The following is a 17015-nucleotide window of genomic DNA, read 5'->3' as shown; positions in this document are numbered from 1 at the left end:
ACTGCACGACCGACAACGACTGCACCTACAACCGCAGCACCCACAACTGCTTCTCCTATAACTGTAGCACCTACAACTGCAGCATTTACAACAACTGCACCCACAACAGCAGCTCCTACAACTGCATCACCTACAACTGCAGCACCTACAACAGCTCCAACCACAACTGCAGTACCCACAACCGCAGCACCTACAACAGCTCCACCTACAACTGTAGCACCAACAACAGCTCCACCTACAACAACTGCAGCACCTACAACAGCTGCCCCCACAACAGCTCCACCTACAACTGCAGCACCGACAACAGATCCACCTACAACTGCATCACCCACAACTGCAGCACCCACAACAGCAAGACCCACAACTGAAGCACCTACAACCGCAGCACTTACAACTGCTCCTCCTACAACGGCTGCACCCACAACATTAGCAGCTACAACTGCTCCACCTACAACTGCAGCACCCACAACAGCTGCACCCACAACTGCAGCACCCACAACCGCAGCACCTGCAACAAATGCTCCTACAACTGCAGCACCTACAACGGCTGAACCTACAACTGGATCACCCACAACCGCAGCACCTGCAACAAATGCTCCTACAACTGCAGCACCCACAACAGCTCCACCTACAACTGCAGCACCTACAACTGCACGACCGACAACGACTGCACCTACAACCGCAGCACCCACAACTGCTTCTCCTACAACTGTAGCACCTACAACTGCAGCATTTACAACAACTGCACCCACAACAGCAGCTCCTACAACTGCATCACCCATAACTGCAGCACCCACAACAGCAAGACCCACAACTGAACCACCTACAACCGCAGCACTTACAACTGCTCCTCCTACAACGGCTGCACCCACAACATTAGCAGCTACAACAGCTCCACCTACAACTGCTGCACCCACAACAGCTCCACCCACCATTCTATCACCAACGACTGCAGCACCCACAACAGTTGCACCAACAACAGCTGCACCTATAATAGCACCAGTTGTTGTTCTCTCAGCAACCTTGCAACAACCCTTCGTACTAGAACTCAATAATAGAAACAGCAACGAATTTAGGAATCTCGAATTAAGAGTTGTGACCGTGGTTAGTACTCACTTTCATCATTATTCTTTTTTGTGATCACAGTTTTTATTGAATTTTGGTATTGTATACCTACTTCGTTCATATTCTGCATTTGCATTATTCCTACAGTTTGACATAATCTACAGAGCAAGATTTGGCTTCCTTTTTGTCCGCACTTTTGTGATCTTTTTCAGGTAACATTTCAAGTGTATAAAGTCCCGATGTCGTTTTTTTTACAAAATTCTGAATTATTGATGGCACACAAACCTAAATATAACAATCATGTAGCAGTTGTCTATGTTAACATTTTTTATCAACATGTTCTTTCACATTGCAGACAAGGTCCAACACGAATGTCGACCACTGAAGCAGAGGTCGGCATTGAGTTCAATCGAACTGCTCCGGCCGCTGAAATACCACAGGCTAATGATGTTGCAGAGACCTTAGTAGAAGCTGTGAATAACCCCAACAGCACCTTCAACCTCTCTATTGATGCCGCTTCTGTCGCTGTAATTCGTAAGTACATAGGCCTGCATTTCATTGTAATTCTTCTCTAACAAGTAATCTGCCAGAGTATGTGAGTTGATTTGTGTGCTTTCCTTGCTTGTTTAACAAAGAACACAATGTAAATATAAATATCATGAAGTTCGCAGTGGCATTAGCAAGGCTAATTAAACTGTGGTTCACCGAAGTGATAGCCATGTTGTAATTTTTAGGTTTGATCAAGAGAAAGCCCTCTGGCTATTATTCATTATCTCCATCTTTATTTGTTTTTTACAGAAATAAACATGACATCAAATTCTACAACTGCACCTCCCACCTTGAATACTACAGCTAATGCAAGTATGAGTACTGCAACCAGAACTCCTCCAACCATCACAATCGCAGTGGTACCTGCATCACCAGCAGCTGTAACATCCGAGGCGATCACAACGAGGCGATTGACTTTCAGATCTGCTGGAGAGACATTTACCACTGACTTGCTGAATCCATCATCTGCAGCGTTTCAAAGAAGAGCCTCATTGATAACGTCAAATGTAAGTAATGGATGATACGTTGTTTCTTTCAAAAATCAAGGGAAGAAGTGACTTTATTGTGATTTTATTCCTGTTACTGAAATTATTTACAATAAATCATATTTTCATGCATTAAGAATAGGACAGATAGACAATCCGGTAGTTGTTGAAAGAAGGGTTATGGTGTTACAACTTACTTTTGTAGTTTGGAAAAAAACACAATCATCAAAAGAGAAATGCACAGCTTAAGAAAAAACAACCAAATTAAATATACAAATTCTTTTATTTAAACGATTTACTTGTATTTCTGCAGCTCGTGCTGTTCTACCAAACAGCATTCGCTACTTTCCGGAACTTAACAGTGACTTCATTCAGGTAATTTTTCAATTTTCTTATGGCCGGATCTTAAGAGCTCTAATCATGAATGTTTACAAATTAAAAAATGTTACATTTTGTTTATTTAATTTGCAGTAATGGATCAATCATCAACAACATGGACGTTGCATTTGCATCCACTTCTGTTCCTGAAGGAACTCAAATTGGAAATGTTTTGGTTGAAGCAGCTTCAAACATCACAGCCTTCAATGTTGACCTCAACTCCATTGTTGTGAATGGCTCACGTAAGACATATTAAATAATGTTTTGCAAATCTTTTTTAGATTTGATGTTTTTTTATTTATTAAGGCTTCTGTCCCTGTAATTCGTAGGTATATAAGGCTGCATTTAATTGTAATGCTTTTGAGCCCTCTGGATACAGTTATTAATTTACTCCAATTTTATTCTTTTATTACAGTAATAAACATTCCATCAAATTCTACAACTGCACCTCCCACCTTGAATACTACAGCTAATGCAAGTATGAGTACTACAGCCAGAACTCCTCCAACCACCACAATCGCAGTGGTACCTGCATCACCAGCAGCTGTAACATCCGAGGCGGTCACAACGAGGCGATTGACTTTCAGATCTGCTGGAGAGACATTTACCACTGACTTGCTGAATCCATCATCTGCAGCGTTTCAAAGAAGAGCCTCATTGATAACGTCAAATGTAAGTAATGGATGATACGTTGTTTTTTTCAAAAATCAAGGGAAGAAGTGTCTTTATTGTGATTTTATTCCTGTTACTGAAATTATTTACAATAAATCATATTTTCATGCATTAAGAATAGGACAGATAGACAATCCGGTAGTTGTTGAAAGAAGGGTTATGGTGTTACAACTTACTTTTGTAGTTTGGAAAAAAACACAATCATCAAAAGAGAAATGCACAGCTTAAGAAAAAACAACCAAATTAAATATACAAATTCTTTTATTTAAACGATTTACTTGTATTTCTGCAGCTTGTGCTGTTCTACCAAACAGCATTCGCTACTTTCCGGAACTTAACAGTGACTTCATTCGGGTAATTTTTCAATTTTCTTATGGCCGGATCTTAAGAGCTCTAATCATGAATGTTTACAAATTAAAAAATGTTACATTTTGTTTATTTAATTTGCAGTAATGGATCAATCATCAACAACATGGACGTTGCATTTGCATCCACTTCTGTTCCTGAAGGAACTCAAATTGGAAATGTTTTGGTTGAAGCAGCTTCAAACATCACAGCCTTCAATGTTGACCTCAACTCCATTGTTGTGAATGGCTCACGTAAGACATATTAAATAATGTTTTGCAAATCTTTTTTAGATTTGATGTTTTTTTATTTATTAAGGCTTCTGTCCCTGTAATTCATAGGTATATAAGGCTGCATTTAATTGTAATGCTTTTGAGCCCTCTGGATACAGTTATTAATTTACTCCAATTTTATTCTTTTATTACAGTAATAAACATTCCATCAAATTCTACAACTGCACCTCCCACCTTGAATACTACAGCTAATGCAAGTATGAGTACTACAGCCAGAACTCCTCCAACCACCACAATCGCAGTGGTACCTGCATCACCAGCAGCTGTAACATCCGAGGCGGTCACAACGAGGCGATTGACTTTCAGATCTGCTGGAGAGACATTTACCACTGACTTGCTGAATCCATCATCTGCAGCGTTTCAAAGAAGAGCCTCGTTGATAACGTCAACAGTACGTAATGGATGAAACATTATTTTTCTAAAAATTAAGGGAAAAAGTGACATTTTATTCCTGGTACTGAAACTATTTACAATAAATTATGTTTTCATGCATTGAGAATAGGACAGATAAACGATCCAGTAGTTGTTGAAAAAAAGGTTATAGTGTTACAACTTGCTGTTGCAGTTTGGAAAAAAACAATCATCAAAAGTAAAATGCACAGCTTAAGAAAAAACAACCAAATTAAATTTACAAGTACCTTTATTTGAACAATTTACTTGTATTTCTGCAGCTGGTGCCGTTCTATCTAAGAGCATTCCCTACGTTCCGCTCCTTAACAGTGACCTCGTTCAGGTAATTTTTTATTTTATCATAACAGGATCTTAAGAGCACTGAACATGAATGTTTACAAATTAAGTCAATATTACATTTTGTTGTTTCATTTGCAGTAATGGATCAGTCATCAACAACATGACCATTGTATTTTCATCAACTTCTGGTCCTGAAGGAACTCAGATTGGAAATGTTTTGGTTGAAGCAGCTTCAACCATCACAGCCTTCAATGTCGACCTCAACTCCATTGTTGTGGATGGCTCACGTAAGACATATTAAATAATGTTTTACAAATCTTTTTGGGATTTTGTGTTTTTCATTTGTTAAAACTTCTGTCACTGTAATTCTTAGGTATATAGGACTGCATTTAATTGTAATGCTTTTGAACACAAAGAAATACACCCCATGTCACTAACAAGTAATCTGCCAGAATCTCTGAGTTGGTTTGTGTGGTTTCCTGATCCTTCTTTGGCAAATCGGTTGTTTGACAAAGAACACACAATCTAAATATGAATATCATGAAGTCCACAGTGGCATTAGCAAGAGTACTCAACCTTTGATTTACCAAAGTGACGTGTTGCAGGGGTAGAAAGGGTGCGCTGGGAACCGCAAGGTTGGCGGTTTGAGCCCCTGCTGCCCCATGTTGAGCAAGGCACCTAACTCCTAATTGCTCCCTGGGCAAAATGTAAACAGCCATGGGTTAAAAATGCAATGTAAGTCGCTCTGGATAAAAGCGTCAGCTAAGGGACCTGTACTGTAGTGTAATGTTCTAATGTTTGGGTTGGATCAAGAGAAAGCTCTCTGGCTATTATTCATTATCTCCAACTTTATTTGTTTTTTACAGAACCAAACATTACTTCAAGTTCTACAACTGCACCCTCGACTTTGAATACTGCAGCACCCATAACAGCAGCACCTGTAACATCTCAGGCGGTCACAACGAGGCGATTGATTTTCAGATCTGCTGGAGAGACATTTACCACTGACTTGCTGAATCCATCATCTGCAGCGTTTCAAAGAAGAGCCTCATTGATAACGTCAAATGTAAGTAATGGATGATACGTTGTTTTTCTAAAAATCAAGGGAAAAAGTGACATTTTAATCCTGGTACTGAAACTATTTACAATAAATTATGTTTTCATGCATTGAGAATAGGACAGATAAACGATCCAGTAGTTGTTGAAAAAATGGTTATAGTGTTACAACTTGCTGTTGTCATCAAATGGAAAATGCATAGCTTAAGAACAAACAACCAAATTAAATATACAAGTACTTTTATTTGAACAATATTCTTGTATTTCTGCAGCTGGTGCCATTCTATTTAAGAGCATTCCCTACGTTCCGCTCCTTAACAGTAACTTCATTCAGGTAATTTGTTAATTTTATTATGACAGGATCTATAAGTGCAGAGATCATGATACACATGTATTAATACAAATTAAACAATATTACATTTTGTTATTGCATTTGCAGTAATGGATCAATCATCAACAACATGGACCTTGGATTTTCGTCAACTTCTGTTCCTAATGGCACTCAGATTAGAAATGTTTTGGTTCAAGCAGCTTCAACCATCACAGCCTTCAATGTTGACCTCAACTCCATTGTTGTGGATGGCTCACGTAAGACATATTAAACAATGTCTCACAAATCTTTTTTTACATTTTTTCATTCTTTATTTGTAAAAATAAAATCTTGTTTTCTTTTCTCATTCATTACAGAGGTTTCAAGTGGAGTAAGCCACAAGATCAGTCTCATCACTGCATCCTTCCTCGTACTGTTGTCATGGATACTGTCAAGCCAGCAATAGTATCATCGCTGACTCCTGTTAGAAAAGCCCTGATTGAATGACTGCCATCACTGGCATGACAAATGACTTCTTGATTATTGTCCAAGGAACCTTGTACATCTTTGGATAAACATACTATCAAATGTGATTTTGCATTGACCGCACAGCATAATGACAGTGGAATAGAAGTCAACATGTTTTCGGCTGGGAATGTCCAGGATTCTAGACCAAAAACAATATGCAGCCAATTTTAATAACCCAAATAGAATACCATTTAGCACTGAGATGTAAAAGAAACAATGTTTATTACCATCATGATACGCATTACTTTGCCTCTTTATTCTAAACATTCAAATACCACCCGAGACTATAAGAGACACTTTAGTATTAATTCAGCTTCAAGTACAGCCAAATCTAGAGCTTTGTTTTGGGAAATGCCATTTATATAAAATTTAATTCAATATTTGATTTTGAAAAATGTGTTTAAAGCCGCTTTATTGGTTATGTGTGGTCAGGACTCTTTCTCTCTCTACTCACCCTCAAGGTTAGACTTCAGTGAAGGTTTGAATTACATTTAAAGCAATGGAACATTATTGACAATATATCCTCAAATGTCGTTAGTGGCCAAAAGATGTAAAAATGTATAACTTAAACTTGTATTCTGTGAGATTTCCTGTTTCCTCTATTTTTGTCAGAACCTTTGCAACAATCATAATACAAAATATCAAATTATTAAAATTCTCTCAAAATGATTTGCCATTTCTCCTCTCAAAAGCAACACATTTCATGTATTATCATTTCGTTATCTATATGCTGGGCAAACAAACAAAAGATTGAAATTGATTAATCGCATAATCTTCTTTGATTAAAAGCGATTAATGGCATTATGTACAAAATTCCTTAATACATATACATTTTATTTTAAATTAATGTTATCAGAACAATATAAGATGCACTCCCAGAGCAACATCCAGTTAATATACATTATATAAATATAATTATTTCCAGAAGAGACATTTGTCTTTTATCAGGGAAAAGCATACTGCATAATGCAGCGTATGTTCAGTAGTAAACGGTCCTTTTTATGCTGCGTTTACACCAAAGGTGAAGCGAATGATTTGCTCGAGTAGATTGCATGCAAAGTCAATGCACAGACACGACTGGTCGCGGAGGAAACGACGGGCGGCGCGAAATAATAAACGCGTCGGACGCGAAAAAGCGAAGGGAGCAAAGCGAAAGTTGAAATATTTCACCCAAATTTAAAATATTTTAATTTTGGGCGAAACGTTCACCCGACGCTGACTTGCGAAAGCCAATCAGCGTTGAGATGCTCCGCGCGTCATCGCCGTCGTCCTGCTGCCAAAGCGCGAATACACTTCATTAAACTGCCGCTCACCGGAGACACTCGCACAGCTGTTGGTCGGTGTCTAACCGAAAGACGCCGGCACCGAGCCGACACAACAGGTCATCAAACCGGCTGCTGGTCCGCCTGAAGCAGCGCTGGAAGCCGCAGTCATCCAGACGCGGTTCCTGGAGGAGTCGGTGAAATTCAAGCTGTGCGGCGACGGATGATGTCATGAACCCGAACACAACACCGTGTGCGTTCCTGACGTTTGTGTAATTCACACGACAAATAAAGAGTAGAAAAAGTGGTTATTTATTTCCATGGTGGAAACAATAACTGTCTTTACGGAAAAATGCAGCAGAGATAAGCCACGCGAATGAAGCGAAATAACTCCCAACTAGTCGGGCGAGTAAACTCACGCGAGTAAGGTGAAGTGGTGTAGCACAAAAAAATGACAAATAAAATTAAAAAAAAACATTTAGATCTGACCTCCACGGCACACGTTACTCTTGTCTAGTTTAGACTTGATTCACTTTGTGAAAGAATTGTATTTCAAGATGTGTGAAATTGTTGTCGCATTTCATTTGAGGAGGTCAGTGAAGCGCTCACGGTTCATCCTGTCAATCATCCTGGCTCCCCCTGTGATTGGCAGAGAGAGGCGGGTGGGACGGTACGATGTGATCGTGGTAGATGTGTGTGCGTCACACTATGTGAAACATGCGAGTGATCGTTTGGCAGCATTGACTATTATCAAGCCACAAATAAAAGTATAAAAGCAAGTTGGCGTCTCGTCGCTTTGCTCAACAAGAGTCGTCACAGTAGATTAAAAGGAGACTTACTTTGCGCAGTTTGTTGCAGCAGTTGAGAAATCGCTCTTTTCTGCTCATCTTCAGCTCGATACTTTGTACTTTATTTTAGTTAAAGCTATATTTACATTATATTTTTTCCTGATTGCGAAAATCTCACTCTGAAGGATACAGGTAAGCCAGCATCGTTGGCAGCGAAAGCAGATCGTCCACGCAGAATTAAACTCCCTTATTTCGGATTATTCCACTGATGACTGCAGAGGAATGCAAATCATAGTCCGCCACCTGCAGGGGAAGTTGTTATAGACAGCGGCGCAGTAAGATTAATTCAACTGCAAAATATTAAAACTTTTTTCTTTTTTCAGTGACATATTATCCCTCTCAAACTCAAGATAACAAGATAAGAGTGTTTCCCTTTGAAAAATGTTCTACTGTGAAAATATTAAAAGAAGAATAGCCCTACCGTATTTCCATGATATTTTATATCAAAGTCTTGGGGAACTCCATGCTGCCGAACCCTGACCTAGCACATAACCTACTCAAATGTAACATTTAACGCCATGAAATTAACATTCAAGATATTACGGTTAATTTAATTTGGTGATGTATTTTTTAATCATGAATGTAATCAATGCCTACCGACCACTCTTTTTATATCGCCGTAAAAAAGACTAAAAGACATGATCACTAAGAATACACAGTGAAATGCAACCTTTTTCTGTTTCCAATGTTTGTTCCACTCTTCCTGCTCCATCTAATACCCTAACCATCTAACTTCCACACTACTAATAGACTTTAGACAGAAGGCATATAAACGCTATAAAACAAGGCATGCTCCACAATAAGCCAAAGTTTGACAAATATATATGTATATTTATATAAGCAGATTGTACTCCCAACACATTACACCTCATGCATCCCGTATATCTTGTCTTGTAACTTTGATAAGTCCTGTCATACTTACTGTTGTTGGGTTGGAGGAATATTGTCTAGTCTGATTTACAAAAAACAATTACTTAACTCAGAGTAACAGATTAAGGAGCAGACTTAGACATTATATAACAGTGTGAACTTTTATAGTAGTTTGTTGTGATTTTTGTTGCGGTAAGGTAGTTATAGAAAAACAAATCTGTCTGTCTCATCAACAAACAAATCAAAGGAATGTTGATCACCAGGAAGTAAAACGCAAAAAGAACGTCAGGGATAGTCTTTGTTACAAAAGACATCAGTATGTATCCCTGCATGATACAATACGGGGACAGAAGATCACTGCCTATTAAATATTTGCGCCATAACATAAGCTGACGTTAAAAAAAGCTCCAAAAGACATTTCATTGAACCATCAATATATTTTATAAGTTTAAACAGCTCTGGTTGATTTAACCGGTTTTATCCAAACAAAATAAGAGAAGCACCAAAGGTTTGAAAAATGATTGCATATCTTGCTTAGCCAGGCACATCATGGAACTGGTTTTAAATGAAATTTAATTAATACCCATTTAACGTGGAGAAGACTAGAGAAAGCCTAAGCAGCTGCTGTTTACTTGTTATTTTTAAACTAAAATGACCAGGTGATATTTACCATTTATTAAATATAGCGATTTCTATTGGATAATATTGATCCAGTAAACTGTCACTTTATTGGAACAATATGAAATTAGCATTATTGTTTTGTATTTTTACTGTATTGTCTCATGTATTTATATAAATCTTTTAATAAATCACTATTAATTGGTTTATTCTAACTTACTATGACGTTGGTGGAACATCCTTTTTCATTCAAGTAGGTGGAATGCACCAGAAACCTGTTTAACAGGCCCCAAGAAGGGGATGTGTCATTGTGTATCTGTATAAACAAATCGAAAAAATGTGCTGATGAGTGACGTGTTTAGCTTTTAAACTGTGTCTATATAAAAGACCGTAATAGATGTAATTTGTCACATCAGATATAAGGTTTGCAACATCCCAGGTGCAAAGCAGACGGAATTAATTGACACTGAGATAGTTTTAAACATCAAGAGCAGTGTGAGAGGGGAATTCACCACGTTTCATCTCCAATTTTCATCTGATAGATTCCTGTAAGTATATTTTTAAGTCAATACACAGGTGTCTGTATTTTTATAGTCTCTGCGTGGGTTTCAAAGAGAGAGCGAGCGAGAAAAGTAGTTTTCCACCACCTGTGTGTGTCTACTTGATAATATTAAGTATATTTATTAATGTACCAAGATACCATATTACAATGATGCCAGATTCTTATTCTTTTAAAGTTTGGGGAAATGTTTAGGGATTTTCTTGATTTACACATGAAAATAACAACAGGTAATTGTCACTTGAGATTATTACCATTTCAATTTCACATTGTAAAATAATAGCGTCATCTGATGTTCATGTTTAAGACCAATTAAAAGTGGTATTAGTATTTGGATTTATGGCCCATCCATGTATGTTGAATATTTTAGCTAAAGGATCATATTATCAAATTCTTTTTTTCTGATAAATGTGTGTTGTATTCCATACCTTGTGTCTAGATTATTTTGAGGTGGAAAAACACTGTTTTTGTAAACAAAATATGTTTCTCTTTAAATGTAGTAAAACATACTGCTATAACGAATATTGTCATAATACGACGTAATACTGTATAAAATTGAAAAGGTAAGTAAGAACTAAAAATCATTGGTTCAGAAGCTGTCATTGTGCTACTTATGTGAGTTACTGAACCCTTTGATCCCTACTTTGATGAATTTGCAGGGATTCAAAAGAAAAAAGGATGGATGTGGGACGGTTTGTATCAATCATCCTGATTCTAATAGGTAAGCTGAGCCTCAAACATGAATAACAATGGGTATAAAAAAATGAAGCTTTGTGTTGGTAATCGTTAAAAACATTTTAAATTGAAAATAGCAATAACAATGACAAGTGGAACGCTGACATAAAGCGGTGTCTCAACAGGAACAGGAACTACCATGACTGCAGTACCAACAACAGCTGCACCTACAACGGCTGCACCTACAACCGCAGCACCTACAACAGCTGCACCCACAACAGCTGCACCTACAACTGCAGCACCCACAACCGCTGCACCCACAACAGCTGCACCCACAACATCTGCACTTACGACAGCTCCACCTACAACTGCAGCACCAACAACAGCTGCACTTACAACAGCTCCACCTACAACTGCAGCACCTACAACAGCTCCAACTACAACTGCAGTACCCACAACCGCAGCACACACAACCGCAGCACCTACAACAGCTCCACCTACAACTGCAGCACCAACAACAGCTCCACCTACAACAACTGCAGCACCTACAACAGCTGCAACTACAACCGCAGCACCTACAACAGCTGCACCTACAACTGCATCGCCCACAACAGCTGCACCTACAACGGCTGCACCTACAACTGCATCACCAACAACAGCTGCACCTACAACTGCTGCACCCACAACCGCAGCACCTACAACAGCTGCACCCACAACAGCTGCACCTACAACTGCAGCACCCACAACCGCTGCACCCACAACAGCTGCACCCACAACATCTGCACTTACGACAGCTCCACCTACAACTGCAGCACCAACAACAGCTGCACTTACAACAGCTCCACCTACAACTGCAGCACCTACAACAGCTCCAACTACAACTGCAGTACCCACAACCGCAGCACACACAACCGCAGCACCTACAACAGCTCCACCTACAACTGCAGCACCAACAACAGCTCCACCTACAACAACTGCAGCACCTACAACAGCTGCAACTACAACCGCAGCACCTACAACAGCTGCACCCACAACAACAGCACCCACAACAGCTCCACCTACAACTGCAGCACCTACAACTGCAGCACCAACAGCTGCACCTACAACGGCTGCACCTACAACTGCATCACCCACAACAGCTGTACCTACAACGGCTACACCTACAACTGCAGCACCTACAACAGCTGCATCCACAACTGCAGCACCTACAACTGCAGCACCAACAACAGCTCCAACTACAACTGCAGCACCTACAACAGCTGCACCTACAACTGCAGCACCTACAACGGCTGCACCTACAACTGCATCACCCACAACAGCTCCACCTACAACTGCAGCACCTTCAACAGCTGCACCCACAACAGCAGCACCCACAACTGCAGCACCTACAACAGCTGCATCCACAACTGCAGCACCTACAACTGCAGCACCTACAACAGCTCCAACTACAACTGCAGCACCTACAACAGCTGCACCTACAACTGCAGTACCCACAACCGCTGCACCCACAACAGCTGCACTTACGACAGCTCCACCTACAACTGCAGCACCAACAACAGCTGCACCTACAACGGCTGCACCTACAACTGCATCACCCACAACAGCTGCACCTACAACGGCTGCACCTACAACTGCATCACCAACAACAGCTGCACCTACAACTGCTGCACCCACAACCGCAGCACCTACAACAGCTGCACCCACAACAGCTGCACCTACAACTGCAGCACCCACAACCGCTGCACCCACAACAGCTGCACTTACGACAGCTCCACCTACAACTGCAGCACCAACAACAGCTGCACTTACAACAGCTCCACCTACAACTGCAGAACCTACAACAGCTCCAACTACAACTGCAGTACCCACAACCTCAGCACCCACAACCGCAGCACCTACAACAGCTCCACCTACAACTGCATCACCCACAACAGCTCCACCTACAACTGCAGCACCTTCAACAGCTGCACCCACAACAGCAGCACCCACAACTGCAGCACCTACAACAGCTGCATCCACAACTGCAGCACCTACAACTGCAGCACCTACAACAGCTCCAACTACAACTGCAGCACCTACAACAGCTGCACCTACAACTGCAGTACCCACAACCGCTGCACCCACAACAGCTGCACTTACGACAGCTCCACCTACAACTGCAGCACCAACAACAGCTGCACCTACAACGGCTGCACCTACAACTGCATCGCCCACAACAGCTGCACCTACAACGGCTGCACCTACAACTGCATCACCAACAACAGCTGCACCTACAACTGCTGCACCCACAACCGCAGCACCTACAACAGCTGCACCCACAACAGCTGCACCTACAACTGCAGCACCCACAATCGCTGCACCCACAACAGCTGCACCCACAACATCTGCACTTACGACAGCTCCACCTACAACTGCAGCACCAACAAAAGCTGCACTTACAACAGCTCCACCTACAACTGCAGCACCTACAACAGCTCCAACTACAACTGCAGTACCCACAACCGCAGCACACACAACCGCAGCACCTACAACAGCTCCACCTACAACTGCAGCACCAACAACAGCTCCACCTACAACAACTGCAGCACCTACAACAGCTGCAACTACAACCGCAGCACCTACAACAGCTGCACCTACAACTGCATCGCCCACAACAGCTGCACCTACAACGGCTGCACCTACAACTGCATCACCAACAACAGCTGCACCTACAACTGCTGCACCCACAACCGCAGCACCTACAACAGCTGCACCCACAACAGCTGCACCTACAACTGCAGCACCCACAACCGCTGCACCCACAACAGCTGCACCCACAACATCTGCACTTACGACAGCTCCACCTACAACTGCAGCACCAACAACAGCTGCACTTACAACAGCTCCACCTACAACTGCAGCACCTACAACAGCTCCAACTACAACTGCAGTACCCACAACCGCAGCACACACAACCGCAGCACCTACAACAGCTCCACCTACAACTGCAGCACCAACAACAGCTCCACCTACAACAACTGCAGCACCTACAACAGCTGCAACTACAACCGCAGCACCTACAACAGCTGCACCCACAACAACAGCACCCACAACAGCTCCACCTACAACTGCAGCACCTACAACTGCAGCACCAACAGCTGCACCTACAACGGCTGCACCTACAACTGCATCACCCACAACAGCTGTACCTACAACGGCTACACCTACAACTGCAGCACCTACAACAGCTGCATCCACAACTGCAGCACCTACAACTGCAGCACCAACAACAGCTCCAACTACAACTGCAGCACCTACAACAGCTGCACCTACAACTGCAGCACCTACAACGGCTGCACCTACAACTGCATCACCCACAACAGCTCCACCTACAACTGCAGCACCTTCAACAGCTGCACCCACAACAGCAGCACCCACAACTGCAGCACCTACAACAGCTGCATCCACAACTGCAGCACCTACAACTGCAGCACCTACAACAGCTCCAACTACAACTGCAGCACCTACAACAGCTGCACCTACAACTGCAGTACCCACAACCGCTGCACCCACAACAGCTGCACTTACGACAGCTCCACCTACAACTGCAGCACCAACAACAGCTGCACCTACAACGGCTGCACCTACAACTGCATCACCCACAACAGCTGCACCTACAACGGCTGCACCTACAACTGCATCACCAACAACAGCTGCACCTACAACTGCTGCACCCACAACCGCAGCACCTACAACAGCTGCACCCACAACAGCTGCACCTACAACTGCAGCACCCACAACCGCTGCACCCACAACAGCTGCACTTACGACAGCTCCACCTACAACTGCAGCACCAACAACAGCTGCACTTACAACAGCTCCACCTACAACTGCAGAACCTACAACAGCTCCAACTACAACTGCAGCACCCACAACCTCAGCACCCACAACCGCAGCACCTACAACAGCTCCACCTACAACTGCAGCACCAACAACAGCTCCACCTACAACAACTGCAGCACCTACAACAGCTGAAACTACAACCGCCGCACCTACAACAGCTGCACCCACAACAACAGCACCCACAACAGCTCCACCTACAACTGCTGCACCTACAACTGCAGCACCAACAACAGCTGCACCTACAACGGCTGCACCTACAACTGCATCACCCACAACAGCTGCACCTACAACGGCTGCACCTACAACTGCATCACCAACAACAGCTGCACCTACAACTGCTGCATCTACAACTGCAGCACCTACAACTGCGGCACCCACAACCGCAGCACCTACAACAGCTGCACCCACAACAGCTGCACCTACAACTGCAGCACCCACAACCGCTGCACCCACAACAGCTGCACTTACGACAGCTCCACCTACAACTGCAGCACCTACAACAGCTCCAACTACAACTGCAGTACCCACAACAGCAGCACCCACAACCGCAGCACCTACAACAGCTCCACCTACAACTGCAGCACCAACAACAGCTCCACCTACAACAACTGGTGCACCTACAAAAGCTGCAACTACAACCGCAGCACCTACAACAGCTGCACCCACAACAACAGCACCCACAACAGCTCCACCTACAACTGCAGCACCTTCAACAGCTGCACCCACAACAGCAGCACCAACAACAGCTGCATCCACAACTGCAGCACCTAGAACTGCAGCACCTACAACAGCTCCAACTACAACTGCAGCACCTACAACAGCTGCACCTACAACTGCAGCACCTACAACGGCTGCACCTACAACTGCATCACCCACAACAGCTCCACCTACAACTGCAGCACCTTCAACAGCTGCACCCACAACAGCAGCACCCACAATTGCAGCGCCTACAACAGCTGCATCCACAACTGCAGCACCTACAACAGCTCCAACTACAACTGCAGCACCTACAACAGCTGCACCTACTACTGCAGTACCCACAACCGCTGCACCCACAACAGCTGCACTTACGACAGCTCCACCTACAACTGCAGCACCAACAAGAGCTGCACCTACAACGGCTGCACCTACAACTGCATCGCCTAAAACAGCTGCACCTACAACGGCTGCACCTACAACTGCATCACCAACAACAGCTGCACCTACAACTGCTGCATCTACAACTGCAGCACCTACAACTGCGGCACCCACAACCGCAGCACCTACAACAGCTGCACCCACAACAGCTGCACCTACAACTGCAGCACCCATAACCGCTGCACCCACAATAGCTGCACTTACGGCAGCTCCACCTACAACTGCGGCACCCACAACCGCAGCACCTACAACAGCTGCACCCACAACAGCTGCACCTACAACTGCAGCACCCACAACCGCTGCACCCACAACAGCTGCACTTACGACAGCTCCACCTACAACTGCAGCACCTACAACAGCTGCACTTACAACAGCTCCACCTACAACTGCAGCACCTACAACAGCTCCAACTACAACTGCAGTACCCACAACCGCAGCACCTACAACAGCTCCACCTACAACTGCAGCACCAACAACAGCTCCACCTACAACAACTGCAGCACCTACAACAGCTGCAACTACAACCGCAGCACCTACAACAGCTGCACCCACAACAACAGCACCCACAACAGCTCCACCTACAACTGCAGCACCTTCAACAGCTGCACCCACAACAGCAGCACCCACAACTGCAGCACCTACAACAGCTGCATCCACAACTGCAGCACCTACAACTGCAGCACCTACAACAGCTCCAACTACAACTGCAGTACCCACAACCGCAGCACCCACAACCGCAGCACCTACAACAGCTCCACCTACAACTGCAGCACCAACAACAGCTCCACCTACA

At 43.4% G+C, this 17015-nt stretch overlaps 1 protein-coding gene and 1 long non-coding RNA gene across 2 annotated transcripts; one reads left to right on the top strand and one right to left on the bottom strand.

Annotated features, from left to right (window-relative positions):
* Window positions 1–18: 18 nt before the first annotated feature.
* On the bottom strand, window positions 19–613 carry LOC144410403 (uncharacterized). Its single transcript, XR_013468439.1, has 3 exons — window positions 479–613; window positions 254–448; window positions 19–145 (listed from the first exon to the last, which is right to left on the bottom strand). It is a non-coding gene; the product is annotated as an uncharacterized LOC144410403 (long non-coding RNA).
* Window positions 614–11175: 10562 nt separating this feature from the next.
* LOC120813921 (uncharacterized) lies at window positions 11176–15220 on the top strand. The gene is made up of 2 exons (XM_078107448.1): window positions 11176–11249; window positions 11389–15220. Exons 1-2 carry the CDS (start codon window positions 11176–11178, stop codon window positions 15215–15217), a joined length of 3903 nt encoding a protein of 1300 aa, XP_077963574.1. The 3' UTR covers window positions 15218–15220.
* The last annotated feature ends 1795 nt before the right edge of the window (window positions 15221–17015 follow it).

Source organism: Gasterosteus aculeatus, chromosome 7 (genome assembly GCF_964276395.1).
Source record: "Gasterosteus aculeatus chromosome 7, fGasAcu3.hap1.1, whole genome shotgun sequence".
Classification (NCBI taxonomy): domain Eukaryota; kingdom Metazoa; phylum Chordata; class Actinopteri; order Perciformes; family Gasterosteidae; genus Gasterosteus; species Gasterosteus aculeatus.
This window is presented reverse-complemented; position numbering and strand designations above follow the sequence as displayed.

What these genes read in the sequence shown, in the direction of transcription:
- LOC120813921 (XM_078107448.1), top strand. Translation starts at nt 11,176, where the DNA reads ATGAATTTGCAGGGATTCAAAAGAAAAAAGGATGGATGTGGGACGGTT. An exon ending in AATCATCCTGATTCTAATAG is followed by an intron (nt 11,250 to 11,388) that starts GTAAGCTGAGCC and finishes GTGTCTCAACAG; the next exon opens with GAACAGGAACTACCATGACT.